Source organism: Dipodomys merriami, unplaced genomic scaffold (assembly GCF_024711535.1).
Source record: "Dipodomys merriami isolate MVZ:Mamm:240054 unplaced genomic scaffold, mDipMer1.0.p SCAF_11, whole genome shotgun sequence".
In the NCBI taxonomy this organism is placed as follows: domain Eukaryota; kingdom Metazoa; phylum Chordata; class Mammalia; order Rodentia; family Heteromyidae; genus Dipodomys; species Dipodomys merriami.
The window spans coordinates 44,306,742-44,325,564 of NW_027202382.1; the positions used below are offsets into that span (position 1 = coordinate 44,306,742).

An 18,823-nucleotide genomic window follows, 5' to 3' on the forward strand; every position below is an offset into this window, starting at 1 on the left:
AGACAATGGCAGGCACTTCTTCTGGGACAGTGAGCGAGTGTGTCTAAGTACACACGAGTCCAAGCTGTCAATAAAGAGCAATTGTTCCTGGGCTGAGATAATACAACGCTTCTTTCCCAGCCCTGGAATGAGGTCACACGGCTCTCTCCCCCTATCAGAAAGGAGACAGGAAATGCCATCCCCTGGGACTCAGAAATGCTCTTTACTTTACTTTCTGCTGTAAGAAGATGCTTTGGGTTTTTTGAAAGACACACAATAATAGACTTAAAAAAAAAAAAAAAGCCTGATTTTTAGGGATGAAAGTTACCATGACTGCATCGCATCTGTATGTTTAGTTTTTTTGAGTCTCTCCAGGAAAAAAAAAAGTCATTTTTCAAAAACTTTGGTGGACATTTCCTAGTGACCCTGGGATAGCTGAGATTTAATAAAAAGAAAGAAAAGAAAAATGAAAGAAAAGCCACAGAAAATCTAAAAGAAGCAAATAGAAGCCCAAAGAAAATGACAGATTTTACTGTATGGCAGGAAAGTGTCCCAGGGCTGAACAGGTGTGTGAAGGCCCCGCTCCACGTCGGATTCCACACAGGTGCACGCAACACCCTCATAAAGAGCAAACTACTGATGTGAGAGCGGTTTAAAAAAAAAAGTTTATAAAAAAAACCCAGACGTGTAAACACTCAGAGGCGGAAGCCAGCCATCAGGGACTTTAAATACAACTCAGATCCCACGGAGGAAAACAAAGGCACACAAGATTTTAAAAGGGAAAGAAAGAAGCTTCCAGAAAGCAAGTCCATGACAAACATTGCCATTTCCTCCAGCAGAAGCACAAAACTGAGGCATGGGCACGGATGGTCTCCATGTCTGACACACACCAGGGTGTGTGTGAGTGTGTGTGTGTGTGTGTGTGTGTGTGTGAGCGTGCATGTGTGTATCTCTAGTCCTGGGGCTTGAACTCAGGACCTGGCAAGGTGGGCACTCTACCACTTGAGCCACAGATCACAGATCCATTTCTGGCTTTTCTGGTGTTAATGGGAGATAAAAGCCTTACAGACTTTCCTGCCTGGGCTACTTTCAAACCTGATCCTCAGATCTCAGCCTCCTGAGTTGCTAGGATTACAGGCGTGAGCCAATGGACATGCAGACTTTTTTTTTTTTTTTTTTTGTCCATTGTTGGGCTTGAACTCTGTCCCTGCACTCTTCCGCTCAAGGTGAGCTTTCTACTTCTTGAGCCACAGTGCCACTTCCAGTTTTCTAGTGGTTTATTGGAGATCAGAGTCTCACAGACTTTTCTGCCTGGGTTGGCTTTGAACCATGATCCTCAGAGCTCAGCCTCCTGAGTAGCTAGGATTACTGGCATGAGCCACTAGCGCCTGGCCTCTGCAGACTATTTTTAAACGGTCCTTCTAAGTCATGTGGGATGTGAAGGCACAGCCTGAAGTTTAAATCTCAGTGAGCCACTAACGGTGGTACAAATGTATCCTCTGCAACTCTTCAGATAACTTCTGGTGATTTTGCTCTTGGCCCTGTTTTATGAATAGCAAACCACATTTCCCACCCTAGGGAGAACTGACGCTTTTAGGGACCTGGCAAATGTTGGCAAGGGCGTCCTGCTACCTCTCCTGGACCCCAAAATCTCCACCAATAGCTCACATGGGGTTAGGGACTTAAGTGAATCCACCTCTCAAATTCTTTTTCTTTTTTTTTGGGTCCGGTCGTGGGGCCTGAACTCTGGGCCTGGGCGCTGTCCCTCAGCTCTTCAGCTCAAGGCGAGCGCTCTACCACTTGAGCTACAGCGCCACTTCTGGTTTTCTGGTGGTTTATTGGAGATAGGAGTCTCACGGTCTCTCCTGCCTGGGCTGGCTTTGAATCGCGATCCTCAGATCTCAGCCTCCTGAGTAGCTAGAATTATAGGCGTGAGCCACCAGCGCCCGGCTACTTCTGGCTTTTTCTGCTTATGTGGGTGCTGAGGAATCGAACTCAGGGCCTCATGCATGCAAAGCAAGCACTCTACCACTGAGCCACCTTCCCAGCCCAGCCTCTCAAATTCTTTAATGGCTTGGTTCTACAATCCAAAGTCACAAGTAAAGTGTTCAATTGGGAGGCAGATATGAGAAGGATCATGGCTTGAGGCCATCCTAGGCAAGACTCCATCTCCGTCAGTAGTCAGTGGGGCTGGGTGATGGGTGTCTGTCATCCTAGCTAGAAGGAAGCACGATTAGGAAGAATGTAGTCCAGGCCTTAAGTAAGGCCCAGTTTGAAAATAAGAAAGAAAACAAAAAGTGCTGAGTATGTGGCTGGTATGGTAGCAGTTTGCCTAGCAAGTACAAGGCCCAGAGCTCAATCCCTAGTTAAAAAAAAAAAAGTATTTACAGTAGTTCTCCCGTAAGTGAGTGTGCTATATCTGTTATCAACTCTGAATTACCTTTATCATAGATAAGACAATTCATATGCAAGTAGGTCATTACAGTGATACTGGCAAATCTTATCTGTAATTTGTTTAAAGACTGTCAGTCTTATAGTAGGTCTCCATTTTATCAGAGACTATAAACTATATGTTTTATAGATATTTGCTTTGACCTCATAGTCTTACTTCTGGGAATTAGACTTGGGGGAAACTGTCTGACCTGACCAGCGCGCCCTCCCCCCCACAAAAGCAGCTAGCAAAAACTCCACTGTATATGGTTTATGTAATTAAATCAATTAATCAAAAATAGACTTAACCATAAAGAATAAGGTAAAGTATGAATGTTAGGATAAAATCTAATTATTAAAACAGGTAAAGACATGGCAAGTACTAATGATATTAGAGAATCACCATATCTATACGAACACTAATGCTCAAAAACTATATAGGAAAACGGCGAAAAAATGCAGCAGTGTTGCTCACTAGACACTCATGAAAGTGAACTACCCAAATCGTGGGCAGAGACAGGAGAAGACACTGTATAAAAGTAAATGTACTCATTACCTGACTCATGTAATTGTAATCCCTCTGTACAACACCTCTATAATAACAACCAAGTAAATTAATAATAAAAAACCCAAAATGCAACAACAACAAAACAAAAACAAAACTACATAAATCAGCAAATACTATCAGGAGGGAAACTTGGAAAATATGAGGCCTTTTGTTTGTCACTAATTGTATACAGAGAACAGAACCTGTCTGGCAAGTGTGAAGTCCTGAGTTCAAACCCCAGAACCACAAAAAAGAACAAAAATTAGTACTTTAGTTAGGCATGGGAAACCATAGCTAGATCTGAACATATTAAAGCTTTTTTTTGTTGTTGTTGTGGGGCTTGAACTCTGGGCCTGGGCACTGCCCCTCAGCTCTTCAGCTAGCCACAGTGCTACTTCTGGTTTTCTGGTGGTTAACTGGAGGTAAGAACCTCATGGACTTTCCTGCCTGGGCTGGCTTTGAACCATGATCCTCAGATCTCAGCCTCCTGAGTAGCTAGGGTTACAGACATGAGCCACAGGCTCCTGGCTTAAAGCATAAAAAAAAAAAGCCATCTAAACTAACCAGACAAGGTACAGCTGCAGCTTAGAGACAGGGTATGTGCTCTGAGTGTGAAAAGATCTGGGTTCAATCCCTAGCACCAAAAAGGAAACAAAAAATGTTCCTGCCAGGTACTGGTAGCTCAGGCCTGTAAACCTAGCTACTCAGCAGGCTGAGATCTGAGGTTTGAGATTCAAAGCCAACCCAGGCAGGAAAGTCCACGAGACTCTTATCTCCAATTAATCAGCAAAAAGCCAGAGTAAAAATATGCCTCAAGTGGTAGAGTGCCAGCTTAGCAAAAAAAGCTCAGGGATAGCATCCAGGCCCTGAGTTTAAGCCCTAGTACCACCACCACCAACAACCACTACTACAAAGGAAAAAGAGGAAGAAATAAAGCAAGTAAGAAGTGAAGGGAAATAGACTGGAGAGGGGTGAGTTTAAATGGGGTGGAGAGACAAAGCATTCAGTGAGGAGCAAGCCCTGCTGATATATGCAAAAGGCTTTCCAAGGAGAGTAAAGTCAGTGCAAAGGCCCTGAGGCCTGCACACAAGCGGGCCTGGGCCTGACCACGTAAGTACAGGAGAGGAATTTGGAGTAAAAGGGGAAACCAGGTTCTGAGAGCCTCCCAGCCTATGACTCACTCCAGAAGCAGAGTCTGTACTTCCACCAAGGTAAAAGCAGTTTTTGTTTAGGGAGTTGGCTATAAGGGTGGAGAAGCTCAGTGGAGAGATATAATACATCAATCAGAGTAAAAAACAGGAAGGAGATAGAAACCTTCTCCAAAGCAAGGGAAGTTCAGAACCAGGGAAGCCCTTTAATACTGGGTTTGGGTTTACTGTACCATTATACTAGGCCTTGTGCTTCATTGGAAATAACCCACTTCCTTTCTGTCTCATAAACTAAAGACTAGCTCCTTTAAGGAATGGACTGGCAGACATGGTCATCAAATTTCAGGCCCTAGTGCCAGGTTTCTTAATGTAGGCACTAGGGATACAAACCCTACCCCCCACCCCACTCCCCCACCCTGGTTCTGGGGATTGAACTCAGGCCCTGGGCCCTCTCTCTGAGCTTTAGTGTGCAAGGCTAGGGCTTTACCACTTGAGTCACAGCTCCATTTCTGGCGTTTTGTGGTAATTGGTAGAGTCTCACAGACTTTTCTGCCTGGGATGGCTTCAAACTGTGATCCTCAGATCTCAGCCTCCTGAGCAGCTAAAATTACAGGTGTGAGCCACTGATACCTGGCCAAGGGATGTTGATCCAGGTAACTCCCTGCTGTGTGGGACCAGCCAATGCACTGTGGGAAGTTTAACAGCTCCCCTGGCCCTTCTGCTCCCAGGCATGGGGGGGGGGCTCCCCAATGCAGTCACTCAGACAACCAAAAATGTCCTAGCTCTGAACACATGTGGCTGTGATGAGTCTGAATCCCTTGATGAGAACCAGGGCTGCAGTGTGAATGAGTAAAAACTCACCACCAAGAAGCCAGCACCATGGCTCACGCTTGTAAGCCTAGCTACTCAGGAGACTCAGATCTGATGATTATAGTTTGAAGCCAGTTCCAGTAGAAATGTCTGTGAGACCCTTATCTCCAATTAACCACCAAAAAGCCATAAGTGGAGGTATAACTTGAATGGTAGAGCACCAGCCTTGACTGAAAAAGCTAAGGGACTGGGCTCAGACCCTGAGTTTAAGCCCCAGAACAAGCATCACCTCAAAAAAAAATTGCATGGGACTTTTTTTCTTTTTATGAGAGGGGTGGTGATGGTGATTGAAATAAGGACCTGCTGGGCGCCGGTGGCTCACGCCTGTAATCCTAGCTACTCAGGAGGCTGAGATCTGAGGATCACGGTTCAAACCCAGCCCAGGCAGGAAAGTCCATGAGACTCTTATCTCCAATAAATCACCAGAAAGCCAGAAGTGGCGCTGTGGCTAAAATGGGAGAGCACAAGCTTTGAGTGAAGAGCTGAGGGACAGCGCCCAGAGTAGAAAGAAAGAAAGAAAGAAAGAAAGAAAGAAAGAAAGAAAGAAAGAAAGAAAGAAAGAAAGAAAGAAAGAAAGGAAGGAAGAGAGAAAGGAAGGAAGGAAGGAAGGAGAGAGACAGAGAGAAAGAGAGAGAGAGAGAAAGAAAGAGAGAGAAAAGAGGACCTGCTGCATCGAGAGGCATTCCAGTACAAAGCATATGTCTATTGATCAGTTCACATTGCATATGCCAAGTCACTTTTCTTTTGGTTGGTCTCGGGGCTTGAACTCTGGGCCTGGGGCACTGTCACTCAGCTCTTCAGCTCAAGGCTGGCACTCTACCACTTAAGCCACAGCACCACTTCCGGTTTTCTAGTGGTTTATTGGAGATCAGAGTCTCAGGGACTTTCCTGCCTGGGCTGGCTTTGAACCGTGATCCTTAGATCTCAGCCTCCTGAGTACCTAGGACTACAGGTGTGAGCCACTGGCGCCCGGCCCAAGTCACTTTTTTGTGTCTTAGATTCCTCCAGAAAGGTTCATCCTGTGGGGCCTGCAGTGGGTTTCAGTATCTGGGAAATACTTACTTATTTGTCAGTCATGGGGCTTGAACTCAGGGCCTGAGTGTTGTCCCTGAGCTTTTTCACTCAAGGTTAGCACTCTATCACTTTGAGCCACAGCGCCACTCCCGGTTTTCTGGTGGTTAATTGGAGGTAAGTGTCTCATGGACTTTTCTTTCCTGGGCTGCCTTCAAATTGAGATCCTCAGATCTCAGTCTCCTGAGTGATTAGAATCCTGAGCCACCAGCACCTGGCTGGAGACCTCGATTTATATGTAAAGATCAAGAAGCACTGTTCAATTCTGGGCCTGGGTCACTGGCTGGAGTCTCAAAGTGGGACCCACTACCTAACGAGCATCTGGACCGCGGTTCAGAAGCCAACAATACAATGGGGGTTACCGATTTCCTCTCCTGCTTCAGCTCCTGGACGTAGCGGGCCAGGTCCACAGTGATCTGGGATGTCATGTTCTCAGAGATGACCTCGTGTTGCCCAGCATAGTCGCTCATCTCGTTCAGGGTGGAAAGGAAGGCCTTGCATGCCGTGTACCTGCAGACATAGCACAGAGCACCACCGGTGAGGCCACATCCCGCCTCCCACCTCCCAGGGCTCCACACCGGGAAACCTTAATTAATCTTGGGTTAACCAGTGCTGCCCCCAAGGGGGCCCTGATTCGAGATGGCTCAGAGTTAATCACAACAGAAACATTTTCCTTTCTGTGAAACTGAATCGCTCCAGGACTGCAAGTCAGCTTTGCTGCTACCCAGGCCCTGCTACCTATAGGTGTGTTGTGTGCACAGACACGGGGAATGCTAGAATCAAAGCCAAACGCAATGGGCTGGGAAGGTGGCTCAGTGGTAGAGTGCTTGCTTTGCATGCATGAGGCCCTGGGTTCGATTCCTCAGCACCACATAAATAGGAGAAAAAAAAAAGCCAAACATAACACTTCCAGGCTCTCCTGGGAAGATGACTTAATTGCTGACAGAGTTCTTGGGTGAGAGAGTAGTATGACAGGAACTCCCAATGCAAAACTCTGCAATGAGGCCAAGGCTGTGAGCTGTGAGCTGTGATCTTAGGATTGTTGTTCGAAGCCAGCCTAGGCAGAAAAGCCCCTGAGATGCTAATCTCCAATTAATCACCAAAAAGCCAGAAGTGGAACTATGGCTCAAGTAATAGAATGCTAGCCTTGAACAAAAATGCTAAGGTACAGTGCCCAGGCCCTGAGTTCAAGCCCCAGGACCTGAACAAAACCAAAAATACCTTCTAGAATGTGTATTGCATACTTTCTGCATGCATGTGTCTAGGTCACATTCTAAAACTTTTTTTTTTTTTTTTTTTTTTTTGTCGGTCATGGGGCTTGAACTCTGGGCCTGGGCGCTGTCCCTCAGCTTTTCAGCTCAAGGCGAGCGCTCTACCACTTGAGCTACAGCGCCACTTCCGGTTTTCTAGTGGTTTATTGGAGATAGGAGTCTCACGGTCTTTCCTGCCCGGGCTGGCTTTGAACCGCGATTCTCAGATCTCAGCCTCCTGAGTAGCTAGGATTACAGGCATGAGCCACCGGCGCCCGGCTCTAAAACTTTTTCCTGACTACTTTAACAGAAACAATCTGGAATCCATCTACTGGCTAAGTATAAGTTAACCGAATATGCTTTTATAGCTCTTCTCCCCTGATTTAGAAATAGGCATAAAGAGAAATAGGGGAATGCAAGTAAGAGAGAGAGAGAGAGAGAGAGAGAGAGAGAGAGAGAGAGAGAGAGAGAGAGAGAGAGTGTTGGCACAGGAACTTGAACTGAAGGCCTTAGGCTTGCCTACTCTACAAGTTTACTCGGCTGGCCCTCTACCACTTAAGCCATGTCTCTCCTCTGGCTTTTTGCTGATTATTATAGAGATGGAGTCTCTCTCTTGAACTCTTGCGCCTGGACTGTCTTCAAACTCTGATCCTTGGATCTCAGCCTCCTGAGTAGCTAGATTATAATCTCATGTTATAGAAAATCATTTCTGTCATCAGATACACATTTCTCCTGAACCCTCAGAATCACCCTCAAAGGTACAAGTTACATTATCATACAGTTATCAATGATAAACATACTTGTATTCTTCCTCCTCCTTTGAGTTCTTTTTCGGTTGGTATTTCTTCGAAAGATTCCTAAAATAAAAATGCAGAGAGACCATTTTATTTAGAAAGATAACTGAGAAATCAAGAATGCAAGATGACATTAGTGCTGTGGTTTACAAGTTAAACACACACATATACACAAAACAACAATAACAACAAAAATACACAACAAAGTGTCCACAGCTGAAATCCGTTCATTTCCCCCATTCTTTCCACAAGCAGTAAGGCGCTCCAGTCGTGTTCTCCTGTCCTATCTCAAAGCTCGGGCAAAAGAGGGCAGAGACCACGTCCTAGGACCTGACCTCTGATTAAATCATCAGAGAACACAGACCACGTGTAAATCAGCAGCTTTTATTTGTACCATTGACCAGAGAACTATTTTTCTTCCCAGGCCACCGTTTCCTCATGGTCATCCATTGTCATTATTGTCCCAAATGCAAAGAAAACTGCATCCAAAGGGTAATGTTAAAAACCAAAGTGCCAGTTGGGCACCAGTGGCTTGTTCCTGTAATCTTTACTCAGAAAGCCGACATCTGAGGATCAAGTTCAAAGCCAGCCTGGTCAGGAAAGTCAGTGAGACTCTTATCTCCAAGAAACTACCAAAAACAAACAAACAAAAAAAAACAACCAGAAGTGGAGCTGTGGTTCAAGTTCTAGAGCCCTAACCTTGAAGGAAGAAGCTTATGGAGAGCGCCCACGTTCAAGCCCTCGGAGTGGCACACGTGTATGAATGTGCATGCCAGAAGCACCCAAGGGCCTGTTTCTGAGGCTCTGTGGCTGCTCTTCTGAAGTGGCAGCAAGGACGGCCACGGTGAGTGCTCCCTAACCGTTCACGCTGAGCCATCCCAGTCCACCGGGCCGGCTTGTAACCTCTCTGACAGTGTGAACTGACAGCCCTTGCCAAGCTCAGCTCAGCTACCGGCTAGGAATCCGCACTTTGGCACCCGTAAGTATGCACCAAAACTTAAGAGCTAAGTAAGCCTGGGAAAAAACCAACAAAAACAATCTCTTCATTCTGTGCTGTTTCTCCTGGGTCCTGACCTTCGGCTGGAGTTAGTTCACGTCACAGGAAGCTGAGTAAGGAGGGGGAGAGGGACTCCTCACCCTCCTCACCCTCCCCTTCTTCCTCTCCCTCCTCACCTCCTCACCCACTTCCTTCTTCCTTCCCTACTGCTATTCCTCTTCCACAGTGGGTACGCCGATGATGTCACACTTTCCTTTCACCACATCGTCCAACCCCCTCTCACCCTCCCCCCCCCGGCACCCCCCCCTCCCCCCCCCCCCCCCCCCCGCCTCTACAGATTTGCCTAGAAAACTATATGGTGACACATTTGCCATTTAGATCAGGGCACATTTTACAGAACAAGTGAAAGGAGACGTTACTGCCTGAGACTTGCTAGGGAAAGAGAGGGCCACGTGCTCCACCAGCATGACGTCAGCCCCTTCCCTGTCTGTGCGGGAGCCTGTTCATCCAGTTCCTCAGCTGTAGGCCCGAGGGGGCACGAGGACACAATCTCTATTGTCCCTTCTGCTTTCAAAATCCCAAGGGAAGATAGGACACCCATGAAGATGCCCACTCTATGCAAAAAATGAAGATGTTAGACATGGTAGCTTAGAAATTATCAGGCCAGTGGGGCACTGGTGGCTAATGCCTTGTAATCCTAGCTACTCAGCAGGGTGAGATCTGAGGATCACAGTTGGAAGCCAGCTGGGGCAAGAAAGGCCATAAGACTCTTAGCTCCAATCAACGATTCAGAAAAAGCCAGACGTGACACTATGGCTCAAGTGGTAAAGTGCTAGCCCTGAGTACAAAGAAGCTCAGGAACAGAGTCCGGGCCGAATTCAAGCTCCAGGATTGGCAAAAAAGAAAAGAAAAGAAAAGGAAAAGAAATGATCAGTGGACAGAATAGTTTCCATGTGTCCTGTGAGCGTGTGCAAATACACAAGCAACGGCCTTGTGGGTGCTGGCATCCAGATGCAAAGGAATGTACAGAACAGATGCAAGGTTTTCATAAAGTATGTGCCTTAGAGGAGAAAAGTAAAACAAATACAAGTATGTTGGTAAAAGTATCAGGGATAAAGGAGCATCTTCAAAGCAGAAGACAATGTAACTGGTAGATTCTTTCATGTGTGTGTTCTGGTCCTGGGACTTGAACTGAGAGCCTAGGACTGTCTTTTTAGCTTTTCACTCAAGGCTGGTGCTCTGCCACTTGAGCCACAGCTCCACTTCCAGCTTTTTGCTGGTTAATAGAAGATCAATCTCCTGAATTTATTACCTGGGCTGGTTTTAAACCCTAATCTTCAGATCTCAGCCTCTTAAGCAGCTTGCATGAGGTAGAAGAGCCACCAGCTCATGGCTGATAAGATTCTTTCCTCAGTGTCTTTATTACATAAGAAATAATGGAGTTCTGGAAAAGCCCAGTGGCTATGTCTGAGGTATTTGAGTGTTTGGTTTTAAACACTAGCCGTTATTTGTGTTAATTATACCCTGCAAATTGAAAATACCACTTCTAAATTCACACCTCACCATAAAAAGGCTTTCAAAACTACTATTTGAAAGATTTATTTAAATCCACATTTCCTTGTAGCTTCTGTGCCTTACTTAGCAGTCATAAAAAAAAAAAATCATTTAAATGTTACATGGAGTTGAAGGAAACCCAGCTTAAACAGATGTAGGTAAAACAGGGACTCTTTGCCTGGCAGTACTGGGGACTGAGCTCAAGGACTCCTGCTCACTACTCGAACACTCCACCACTGTGCCACAGCCCAGTCTTTTTGCTTTCCCTTTTTCTTTCAGATAGGGTCTTGTGCTTTTCCCCTAGGCAGGCTTTGGGCTCCAATTCTTCTTACCTCTACTTCCTGGGCAGCTAAGATGATAGGCACATACCACCATGCCCCCAAACAGACCCTCTTTAGAGTTCCCTTTTACTACAAATCTAAACAGGATTATAGGTCTGTCAGGAGTGATACTCTGTTAAGACCATTAAATTCTGATGAATGAGGCCACTTGGATAATGCTTGGGTAGGGAACATTTAAGTGGTATTCTGAACAGCACTGATAAATAATTCACTGCATAAATATCAGCAGAAACTCAAAAGCTAAAGAGATCTGGAGATGAACTTCATATCTAAGAACTCTGCTCTCCATGACCACTACAAAGAAGACCAACTTCCTTCCCTCCTTCCTTCTCTCTCCTTCCGTTCTTTCTTTCCTTTCTTTCTTTCTCTTCCTTCTTTCTTTCCTTTCTTTCTTTCTTGCCAGTTCCGGGGCTTAAACTCTGGGCCTGGACACTATCCCTGAGCTTCTTTTGCTCAAGGCTAGTACTCTACCACTTGAGCCACAGCACCACTTCCAGCTTTTCCTGTGTATGTGGTACTGAGGAATCGAATGCAATGCTTCATGCATGGGAGGCAAGCATTCTACCACTAACCACATTCCCAGCCCAAAAGATCACTTTTCTATTCTGGTGCCTGGGGACAGGCTTCCTGGCTCTATTCATCTTAATATTTTCAAAATACTCAGGGAAATAAGACACACACCACCACCACCACCACCACCACCATCATCATCATGACATTTTGGAGGATCTGAGAACCAGAGTGTGTTCTGTACTCAGCCTGCTCTTCAGGCAGACCAATAAGGGAGGAGGAAAATATACATCCTTGGACAGGATGCAGGATCTAGACCTAGCTAGTCCTAAAGTTACCAGGAGGCTCTCAATAATGAGATACTTGGGCCTTGCTCTGGACCTTCTGTGGAGGGGAGGCTAGGGTGGAAGCCCAGGGATATCTGTGGGGGGTTCTTATTCCCCCCCCCCAAAGCTCACTACAGATTTCTGGATAGAGATGGCATAATAAAGTTCAAGATGAAAGTAGTACTTCCCCAGCAACAAGAGGTACAAAACAAAAGCTAGGGTGACATTTTCATAACGGAAAAATTTTTATAGGCAAATGAAGTTTCCACACTCTGGAAAGGGGGGGTGGGGGGACAGAGAACTCTGGAGCAGCTGAGGGTGGGCACTGACCCCACCCTGGTGGCCACAGCAAGGAGAGGGAGCTGGTAAGGCTTAATCCAGTCAGCTCCAGGCCGAGTGGGCAGACACTCAGGAAATCGGACAGGAAGGCGGATTCTGGCACCGCCCCAATCAGGGATTATACAGGAGCTCAACACCTCTTCCCCTGCAGGAGTCAACCTGCAGCAGACCTTTCCACAAGTTTCACAAGACACAGCGTAGCTGGGACCCAGCTGCCTCTCTGTCCCCCACACTTCCATATCTCCAAGGAACATGGACAATTCAATTTCAGCCTCAAAAGGAGCTCAGAGGGAAAGAAACGCCAGAGGAACCCAAGGAAGAAGGAAGCCAGAAAGGGACATGCATCTACAAGCCTTCAGCACAAACAGGGGCAGGAGTGTGCCCCAGAACTTTACACCCTTACCTCATTAGGACCCCTCAACAACTTCAGGGGCTAGGGTTATTCTCCACACGTTCCAATAAAAAGGATGAAGCACAGAGAGTAATTTGTCCCCCAATCATACTGCTAGTAAGTGTAAGAACCAGGATGACAAGCCAGGCATGGTAGCTCATGTCTATAATCACAGATATATGGGAGCAAAGGTCCGAAGGATGGAGCTGAAGACCAGCTAGGCTGAACTCAATCAGTAAATTGGGTGTTGTAGCATATAGGAGGCCAACAATAGGAGAATCTCAATCTGAGACTGGCATCCAGGAAAAACATGAGCCCCTAACTGAATAAGCAAAAAAAAAAAGAAAAGAAAAGAAAAAAAGGAGGGGGGTCTGGGGTGTAGTTTGAGTGGTAGAGTGCCTGCCTAAGAAACTTAAGGACCTGGATTCAAATTCTAATATTCCCATTTAAGGAAAAAAAAGCACTAGGATTCCATCCCAGGCATGGGACTTTAGCATCTGAAGTGCCCAAATTAAAAAAAAATATATATAAGCAAGGTGAAAAGATCTGGCATGTAATACAGGAGAAAAGAAGGAAGGAAGGAAGGAAAGGAGGAGAGGAAGGAGAAAAGGTGATGAGATACCCAACCTGAAAGAAAACATATAAGAGAAAAAAGCAAATCAAACTCATGTATTTTATGTTCTAGACAAAGTTAAGAAAAACACAAGATCCCAATAAATCACGAACTGTGAGACCACAGAATAAACTAGAAGCTAAGGTAATGAATTTAGGACTAAACCACGCCTCTATAGAACTGATGAATGAATCCAGCTTTATCAAACGTGATATAGGAAAGGGGGAGATGCTGTCCTGTAAACAAGAGGTTCCTGAAAACTGCAGGATGAGATGTGGGGAGCAGCGGGGTCTCAGAGTTGGCACCCCACGGATGGAGCAGAAAAGTCAACTGTGAGGGGAGAGTCCCTCAGACTGGAATCTGCATAGGAAAGAGCTCAAAAACAAAACACAAAACAAAACAAAAACCCCGAGATGGTCCCACCCCCTGGCGGAGACTGGACAAAATATCAGATTGCGGAGTTGAACAAAAAAATTCTTGGCATAGTTACTTCCAAAGAAGCAAAGTCGCCCACAAAGAAAAAAATCTGGGTAGCCCCACATATTCCTACCCATGCAACGCAGTGACAGGGTTTGGAGAGGAAAAAAATATGCCTAGATACAGCCCAGACCGGGCTGATCCCACGCAGGGGCGTTCATAAGGAAGAACATAAGCCGAACCAGGCCGCGGGCCTCAGTGGCTCACGCCTGTCATCCTAGCTACTCAGGAGACTAAGAGCTGAGGATCACAGTTTGAAGTCAGCCTGGGAAACAAAGTTTGTGAGCCTTATCTACAATTAACCAGAGAAGAGGAGGAGGAGGAGGAGGGGGGGAGGAGGAGGAGGAGGGGGAGGAGGGGGAGGAGGAGGAGGAGGAGGGGGAGGAGGAGGGGGGGAGGAGGGGGAGGAGGAGGAGGAGGAGGGGGAGGAGGAGGAGGGGGAGGAGGGGGAGGAGGAGGAGGGGGGGGAGGAGGGGGAGGAGGAGGAGGAGGAGGAGGAGGAGGAGGAGGAGGAAGAAGAAGAAGAAGAAGAAGAAGAAGAAGAAGAAGAAGAAGAAGAAGAAGAAGAAGAAGAAGAAGAGGAAGAAGAAGAAGAAGAAGAAGTAGTAGTGGTACTGTGGCTCAAATGGTAAAGCAATAGCTTTGTGTGAAAAAGCAAAGCAACAGTATGAGTTCAAGCCCCAAGTATTGGGTAGCATGAAATGGATGAAGGAACACAGGGCTGGGAATGTGGCTTAGGGGTAGAATGCTTGCCTAGCATGCATGAGGCCCTGGGTTCAATTCCTTGGTACCACATAAACAAAAAATAAAAAAATAGAAATATTTAAAAATAAAAAAGGAACACAGAACTAGCCTAACTAGAAGAATTCCACCAATCTCCCACAAATGAGAGCAGAAAGGAGTCCGGCATAATACATGTTCAAATACAGAACAAAGTTCAGTTCAACCGTGGAGTGACAGAGCCAAACCACAAAAGCCAATTACAAGAGAGAACAAAACAGGTAAATATTATTTTTGTTATATTATCAGCGGTGAGTCTATTGAGCCTGGGAAAGACTGCAACATGGATTTTTTTCCCCTTTTATTTCAGTGCTGAGGTTTGAGCTCAGGGCCCCACTCTTCTTGCTAGGCAGCTGACAACACGGAACTTATTATTATTATTATTATTATTAATCATCATTGTGTGGCTAGCCAGTACAAAGAGGTTACAATTCCATGTATTAAGGTATGAATACAATATCTCTCTTGATCGATCCTTCCATGGCTCTCCCCCCATTTCCCCTCATGCCTACCTGTAGAAAAAATAACCTAAGTTTTTCATAATCTTTTTGATAAGAATGATAAGGTTAGCATGTCTCATACAGTTGAAATGCCTATAAATGTATTACTACACACACACACTGTATTTATGAAATACATTTTAAAAACGGACTTCTACCTTGTTGCTACTGATATACAATGAGCTTCAATTAAAAAAATGGACCAGCACCTGAAGGGCTCATTTAAAAAGTACAAAAAGAAGCCATTCATCCAAATTAACAGAAATACAAACAGAAACCCGGATTGACTGACCAATTTTTTTTAAATTATTTATTTATTTTTTGGTCGGTCGTGGGTCTTGAACCCTTGGCCTGGGCGCTGTCCCTCAGCTCTTCAGCTCAAGGCTAGCACTCTACCACTTAAGCCACAGAGCCACTTCCGGCTTTCTAGTGGTTTATTGGAGATAAGTCTCACGGACTTTCCTGCCAGGGCTGGCTTTGAACAGTGATCCTCAGATCTCAGCCTCCTGAGTAGCTAGGATGACAGGCGGGAGCCATCTGCGCCCAGTGACTGACCAATTTTTATGGATGAGATTGACAAGGTCAGAGTTTGATTCCAAGGGGTCCATTGGGGGCGGGGCCGAGTCGGTGGGTGGGACTACAAGAGGGCGGGGGCGGAGGTAGGCGGGGCCTTGCGGGCAGGGGCGGGGCGGGGGCGGGGCCTGCGCCGTGGAGAGCGGGAAGGAGGAGCGCCCAGCACCACCCAGTATCTCAGGCTCCAGTACTCAATCCCAGAGAGGCTGGCGGAGAGTTTTATTCAAGGTCACTCAGCACAACTGTGGTCACTGTGGCAAACAATTGGAAACAATCAGAACATCCATCAGTCCAAGAAGTACTGTAAAGCTGAGAAAAGGAAATCTCCCGGATACAGAAAAACAAGGGCAAGCGGAACTCCCTGGAGCAAGGAAATAAACTCGCCTGTCCGCTTGGGTGTGCCCACTCCTGTCCCCGGGGCACACGCCACTGCACCAACATCACCTGTCTCCAGGGAAGCTGCACTGCACACCTTTGCCAAGTCTTCTTTCTCTCTTTCCTTTAGAGACTGGATCTCACTATGTAGGCCAGGCTGGCCTAGAACCCTCTCTCTGTGTCCGTCATGGGGCTTGAACTCAGGGCCTGGACAATGTCCCTGGGCTTTTTCATGTAAAGCCACAGTGCCACTTCCACTTTTCTGGTGGTTAAGTGGAGATAAGGAGTTTTGCAGACTTCTCCTGCCGGGGCTGTGAGCCTCAGATCTCAGCCTCTTGAGTAGCTAGGATTATAGGCTCTGGCTGGCCTACAATTCTCAATCCTCCTGACTCAGTCTTCTGAGAACTGAGAAAACCAAACCAGTTGCCACCATACCCAGCTTGGGATTAAAAATCATGACATTATATAGCCACACAAATTATTTCTTTTCTTTCTTGGTGATAGTATGGACTGGGGCTTGAACTCAGGATCTGGGTTCTGTCCCTGAGGTTTTGTACTCAAGGCTATCACTCTCCCACTTAAGCCACAGAGCCACTTCTGGCTCTTTGCTGGCTAACTGAAGATTAGTGATTAGAGTCTATGATCTCAAGTCTCCTGAGGAGCTGGAATTACGGGAGTGAGGTGTGAGCCACCAGCACATAGCTAGGTGCTATTTATTTATTTTGATCGTTGCAATTTTGTTTTTGCTTATTCTCCCAGGAGGAAGCTGAAGCAATGCACACTGAATTCCACTGGGGGGTCATAGGGATGTTGACCAGTTGGCTACAAACTTCGAGATAGATAGCAGGAATTCGTGAAGAAATCTATTGTACTACATGGTGATTGTAGCTAATAACAATGTGGCATAGACTTGGAAATTGCTGAGAGTAGATTAAGCGTTCCCACCATGCACAAAGAAAAGAAAAGCGAAAAGAAAAGAGTAAAGGATGTGAAGTACTGCATTTATGGGCTGGACTTAGCCACTAGACATAGTATACATTTCAAACCATACATACTAAATATGTAAAAAATGAAGGGCAGGAGGAGAGATGGTCTAAGCTGTAGAGCACCTGCTTAGCAAGTGCAAAGCTCTGATTTCAAACCTCATTCCCAGTCAGGTGCGTGGCTCACATCTGTAATCCTAGCTATTCAGGAGGCTGAGACCTGAGGATCACGGTTCAAAGCCAGCCCAGGCAGGAAAAGTCCGTGAGACTCTTATCTCCAATAAACCACTCAGGAAGCCGGAAGTGGTGCTGTGGCTTAAGTGGTAGAGCGCTAGCCTTGAGCTGAAGAGCTGAGGGACAGTGCCCAGGCCCAGAGTTCAGGCCCCACGACAGGAAAAAACCAAAAACAAAAAACTCATTCCCACCTCGAATGTATATCCTACAAAATATGAAGGATGAGGGAAGGGGAGGGGAGGGATGGGCAAGAATGTTGAAAGGAGTGACATTAATCAAGACAGACTGAATTCATAAACCACTTTGTTAAATGGCAACTTCTCTGTACAACTACTTAAAGATAATAATAATTAAAAAAAAAAAAAGAATAGAATGTTAGGAAGAGGATTCCAGGAGAAGAGGAGTGGGTGGCGGGATATGGAAGAACACACTGGTGATCTCTATGGGGAGGAGCTGCCCTGGGCAGGGGGGCGGGGGCGGGTTGGGTTGGGTTGGGGATGGGGAGATGAGCGGAACCTGGGCCTTGCAGGATTTCAAGGACACTCACCTTAGAACTCTGGACTTCCTCAGAATAAAACAGGGAGTGGCTGAAATTTGGAACAGAGGGCAACTGTTCTTTGTAGAAAACAGGCAAACCAGTAGAAGACAAAGGTAGCATAGCAGGCCAGGACACTCGTAAGTCATCAAGGTAAGAGCGAGTGAAGTGGTGGGACTCTGGGTTGGTCTGGAGAATGGGCCTGCTGGCCTCGCCCGGAGGCTTGCATGTGGAGTGAGAACAGGGGTACTAAAGACAGCACCATCCATCTGGAAAGGTACAGCCCAGGGGTGGCAGAAACATGGGGAATTTAGACCCAGGGCCTCATGCATCTTGGGAGCCCCCTCCCACCGCGGAGATTCTGAGCAAGCTGCTTCCAGAATTTAAAGGAGAGAGCTGGCGTGGAGATGCACAGCTGTGAGCATCTGCCTGTACACAGGCCAGAGCTGCAGCCAGCAGGGCTCACAGAGAGCTGGGTGGCCTGGGCGCCAATGGCTCACGCCTGTCATCCTAGCTACTCAGGAGGATGACAAATGAGGATTGCAGTTTGAAGCCAGCCCCGGCAGGAAAGTCCATGAGACTCTGAGCTCCAATTAGTCACCAGAAAACCAGAAGCGACTCAAGTGTTAGAATGCCAGCCTTGAGCAAAAAAAAAAAGCTAAGGGACACTGCCCGGGTCCTGAGTTCAAGTCCCAGTACTGGCACCAATAAAAAATACATATGAGAAAAGACCTAGGGCTGGGGGAATGGCTCAGTGGTTTCAGGCTTGGAGGCCTGTGACCCCTTTCCCTGGCACGAACACCTAATGCATCTTACAACAGACCTCCACAGCAAAGGAGACGGTAGCCTCAGGCACCAGAAAAGAAAAACAGACAAGGAAAGTAAGTAGGTCCCTACGGGGAAATGGCAGAAAACAGTTCCTATGTTTCTTGGCTGAGCTATGCTATGACCCATTTCATATAAACAGCTTGTTCTAAGTGCAATATTCCAATAATTTACACAGCATTCTTACTTTCTACTTTCAACACTACAAGTCTTAAAATGCTGGAAGACAAAGGCTACACGACACTAGAAACTGATCAGGATCCACTGCGTTAGAAAAATTATTCCATTGATTTTTCCCATTTAGTGACTTGTTATCTATAAATATTTTCCCTAGGTACCACTTAAACAAGTGAGCCTACATTCTTTCAATGACATATTGCA

The 18,823-nt window shown here is 46.3% G+C and overlaps 1 protein-coding gene across 10 annotated transcripts in view; it reads right to left on the bottom strand.

Moving 5' to 3' along the window:
* Window positions 1-18,823, bottom strand: part of Fnbp1 (formin binding protein 1) — a 117,752-nt gene that overhangs the window by 44,741 nt on the left and 54,188 nt on the right. For all 10 annotated transcript variants that reach the window (XM_070014837.1, XM_070014843.1, XM_070014846.1 and 7 more), the window contains exons 3-4: window positions 8,096-8,152; window positions 6,408-6,555 (exon numbers count right to left, since the gene is read on the bottom strand). In XM_070014837.1, the coding sequence (XP_069870938.1) occupies window positions 6,408-6,555; window positions 8,096-8,152 (205 nt within the window). The remainder of the gene's footprint in view (window positions 1-6,407; window positions 6,556-8,095; window positions 8,153-18,823) is intronic.